Source organism: Numenius arquata, chromosome 14 (genome assembly GCF_964106895.1).
Source record: "Numenius arquata chromosome 14, bNumArq3.hap1.1, whole genome shotgun sequence".
NCBI lineage: Eukaryota > Metazoa > Chordata > Aves > Charadriiformes > Scolopacidae > Numenius > Numenius arquata.
Genome location: NC_133589.1, coordinates 12,025,002 through 12,028,889, shown reverse-complemented (window position 1 = coordinate 12,028,889; position 3,888 = coordinate 12,025,002). Strand labels below are relative to the sequence as shown.

Below are 3,888 nucleotides of genomic sequence, written 5' to 3'. Positions count from 1 at the left end.
CAGCAGCCTGGGAGGAGGTGTCTGGCAAGTCTTGCACCGAGGGCAAAGAGCAGCACCCCGGCTGCCGGGCCGCTCTCCTCGGATGAAGTTGACACACCGCAAAAAGTATTTTCTGCTCAAACCAAGCCGCTGAATCAGATGTTACGCTCGGAGGATTTGCACGTAAGGGACTCGATCCCGAACTGAATTCAGGTGAAATGAGAACCAGCTGCTCTGAAGCTCTGCTGAGGCTCTTGGGGGGAGGGGTGGTGCTGGCCCGGAGCGGGCTGGCGAACGGCAACCCCTTTCACCCAGTCAGGGGCTGCGCAGCAGCTGTGCACGGCTGGCTGGTGGGGCCGGGTACCCCCCCCCCCCGAGTAACCTGTCTGCAACGGACATCAAAACCAGCACACCTGTGCTAAGCACTTTGTTTTGCATAGAGGCCATTTTTGTTTTTAACGCAGGAAACGCGGCGGCAGCGGTGCGGGCCGTGCGAGGGTGTCCCCGCTCCCCCCGCCCTCCGTGCGCCGTTTGCCGCTGAGGGGGCGGCGGCGGGCGGGCAGGCAGAAGGACCGCCGGGTTCCTGCTGACGCCGCTTTTCGGGCGAAAGGGAAACGGGCCGCACAGACGGGCAGACCGCTACTCCCTAGCGTTATTCTGAGGTATCGCCGCCACCCCCAGCCGCCTCCGCGCCCCGAAGCCGCCTGCCGCTCTCCGCCATCCCCCGGCCCCTCCCGGGCGGCGCCACGGCTCCCCCCGCCCCGCCTCTCCCCTCAGGTGGCGGCCGTTGAGGCGCCGCCAACGTCTGCCGCCGGGGCGGGGCGGCCGCGCGCCGCTTCCCGCCCTTCCCCTCCCTCACTCAGCGGCCGCGGGCAGCGGCCTTCCCTCGCCCGCCTCAGGCCGGCGGCGGCCTCCCGGCGCCACAGCATGGCCGGGGCCGCGCCGGGGCCGCCGGTGAAGGTGCTGGCAGCCCAGCTGCGGGGGGCGGTGCGGGGCGCCGGCGGGACGTGGGAGTTGGGCCGGGCAGAGGCGGGTCGGGCGCCGCTGCGCCTGCGGGCGGTTTGGATGCAGGGCACCGTGCTGGAGGTGGAGCGCGGCGGCGCCCGCGGCGGCTCGGCCCGGCTGCAGGACGGCAGCGGCCCCTTCACCGTGCTGGGGGTGGAGGAGGTGCCCAAAGGGCGGCCCTGCCTCAGCGCAGGTACCGGCCGGGGGTGGGCGGTGAGTGGCCCAAGGGCGTGGGGGCTCCCCCCGGGGCTTGCCCATATGTGTTTTAAAGTAATTCAGCAGGTTCCTTCCTGGTGCCGTCCAGGGGCCTGCGGGGATGTCACTCCCCGGGTGAGACAGGGACACGCAGGGCACGGCCCACGGCCCCCGCGGCGCTGCCCGGGGCAGTGGGTGCTGCGGGCGGGAGGGCGGCCCGGGGCGTCCTCGCTCGCCCCGTGGGCCTCATGCGGCTCCCCTGGGCCGCTCGTGTCACGGTGCTTCTGCTGGATGCTCCCCGTGGCTGCAGGCAGGAGGCTCTTGCAGAGGCCTGCAGGCCCCCTGGCTATGTGGGGTGTTCGGATGGTTCGTGCCTGTGTATGGCTGGGGGACACGGTGAGCGCGCACAGCTGCAGGGAGGGCATGCTTTCACAGGCGCCATTTGTAGAAGAGGCATCCAGAAAAAGCTGTGCTGCTGGAGCAGTCGCAGAAGGAGCATCGTGCGCTGCAGCAGGGGAGCGTGTGCGTGGCTGTCAGTACCAAGACTTGCGCTGGCTTCCCATATGAGTTCCAGTAAGGATAGGGCCTGTTGTAGTTCTCCACAGTTACAGGAAATGTGTGATCAAAGTGGGGTGCTGCAGAGAAGAGCTGTGAGTTTAGGAACAAGCATAGGGATTTTTCTTCTTTTTTTTTTTTTTTTTTTCCTTCCCATCATCAGTACTGTTAATTCAACTGAAGAAGTGCTGGACTGCAGCATTGCAGTTGTGGTACAAAATAGTAACGTTGCTTAATTTTCAATCTTCTGAACTGTCCTCCCTCCACTTCTGTGGCAGAAGAAGGAATTGTGTGCTGGTTTTGACTCTTACTGTATGTGAAAATCTAGTAAAATCTACTATAGAAATGGCTGTGTGGATAATGAAGCCTTTTTCAGTTCTAAGCAATCATTCCTTGAGTTTTCTTGCAAGTATTGGCAGCTTTAATTCAAACTAACTACTTGGTTTTAAATATTTTCCTTTCTGAATTAAAAATAAAATGAAAATACAAAGGTTAATTAAATTTCATGCTTTTTTTTTTTTAGGGAACTATGTAATGGTGATGGGCGTGGTGCGGTCCTGCAGTCCTGAGCCTGTTCTTCGAGCAATAAAGATGACAGATCTTTCTGAAAACCCTGTGCATAAGAATATGTGGACCCTTGAAGTGGAGGATTTGCACAGAGTCATCCCCTAGATACTTTTTTTTTTCTTCTTAAAATACCTGGAAATGTACATTATTATTTTTTCTTCTTTTCTGTGCAGAACATTGGGTCATTCTGTGTATTTGTGGTTTCAAATGACCACCAGCTACTGTTGGAGTAAACCAAAGAGAAGTCAGGCTCAGAGTTAAGTGGAGGTATCAGTGCATATCCGATGATAATCACAGTGTTTGTCTCTTTCACAGTCTGTACCAACAGATTTGAGAAACATTTATTCAGTGCTTTCTGAGTAACGTCTATGCTATCAAGAATAAATACTACGTGTTTCTACATATGTTAGTTGCTGTTTCTAGGAACATGTGTTTAGATAGTCATTCCTATAGCAGTGTACTCTTGGCTGCAAGGGCTGCACAGAAATCATGTTACCAAAGTGAACTTGATACGTGGAATGAAGACAAAGTGTGTTTCGGTCCTCTTAGACTGTGGTTGGAAATAACACATTTTCTCTTTCAGTAATAACCATGTCAGAAAACTTGTAAGACAAGTGTCTCTTTCAACTGCAAGCAGAGTCTTGTACTTAAATACCTCTCTGGTTTCTGTGTTTCTGAAATACCGAAAGTGGTGCAGTAATGGCCCCTCTGTTCAGTGAAGTGAAATTAACTGAAAAGATGCGATGCAGGGTTCCTTGGAATAGGTTCTCCAGGTTCAAGATGCAAATACTACTGCCACCTCATGAAACAAGCTTGCTGAGCCTGTGTGTTTTTCTCTTTCAAGCTTTCCTTTCTTTTTCTGATGTATGCTATTTTTAGTTGTTTAGATCATTCTTAAATATATTATTTTTATCTTTCTTTCTTTCTCCTGTAAAAAAACCAACCACCATGAAATCAAATTGAAAAGACCTTTAAAAAGCAGAACTATTGATACTCTTTTTTTCCCCTCTTATCTAAAGAGAACTTGAATCCTACAGAAAACATTGCATTATCCATGTGATCTGGCTTTGCAGTTCGGGAGTGTATTGTCCAGCAATACAGTTGTGTCAATTAGGAATGCATATAGGGAGGGAAGATTATCTGTGCTTGTACTCCGTACAGTTTAAGGCAACAATCAAGTGGTGGTAACTAAATTTTAAAATCATGGGACTATGTTTTCAAAGCATACGGAAATTAAATACCATCTTTTAAGTAGATCTTTAAATGACATCTTCACAGGTTAAGGACTGGATTTCAGAGCGCAATTCCAGCCTTGAGTTTGGTATTCCAAACCAGACCACATCAGAGGCAGTTGTATAATGGAAGCCCTGTGCTCTGAGCCCCTGCTTATGAAATGCCAAAACACACATACAGAATTTTTGCAGTCTGGGTTTATTTATTGTTTTTAATGCTAGGAAGAAACCCACTTGTGGAATGCTCTAGCCTTTCAAAAATGATCCATGTGGTCAGCGTATTGGCTGGCAACTGTTTTTATCTGGCAATAGATCCTTTTCCATCTGAATGCTTGCTCCAGGAACCTGAATCTCA

The 3,888-nt window shown here is 52.3% G+C and overlaps 1 protein-coding gene across 1 annotated transcript; it reads left to right on the top strand.

The window, feature by feature from the left end:
• The first annotated feature begins 906 nt into the window (after positions 1-906).
• On the top strand, positions 907-3,100 carry RMI2 (RecQ mediated genome instability 2). The gene is made up of 2 exons (XM_074158705.1): positions 907-1,177; positions 2,258-3,100. Exons 1-2 carry the CDS (start codon positions 907-909, stop codon positions 2,404-2,406), a joined length of 420 nt encoding a protein of 139 aa, XP_074014806.1. The 3' UTR covers positions 2,407-3,100.
• The last annotated feature ends 788 nt before the right edge of the window (positions 3,101-3,888 follow it).

Coding starts and splice junctions, on each gene's coding strand:
- RMI2 (XM_074158705.1), top strand. CDS start 907: ATGGCCGGGGCCGCGCCGGGGCCGCCGGTGAAGGTGCTGGCAGCCCAG. Junction 1,178..2,257: donor GCGGCCCTGCCTCAGCGCAG/GTACCGGCCGGG, acceptor TTTTTTTTTTAG/GGAACTATGTAATGGTGATG.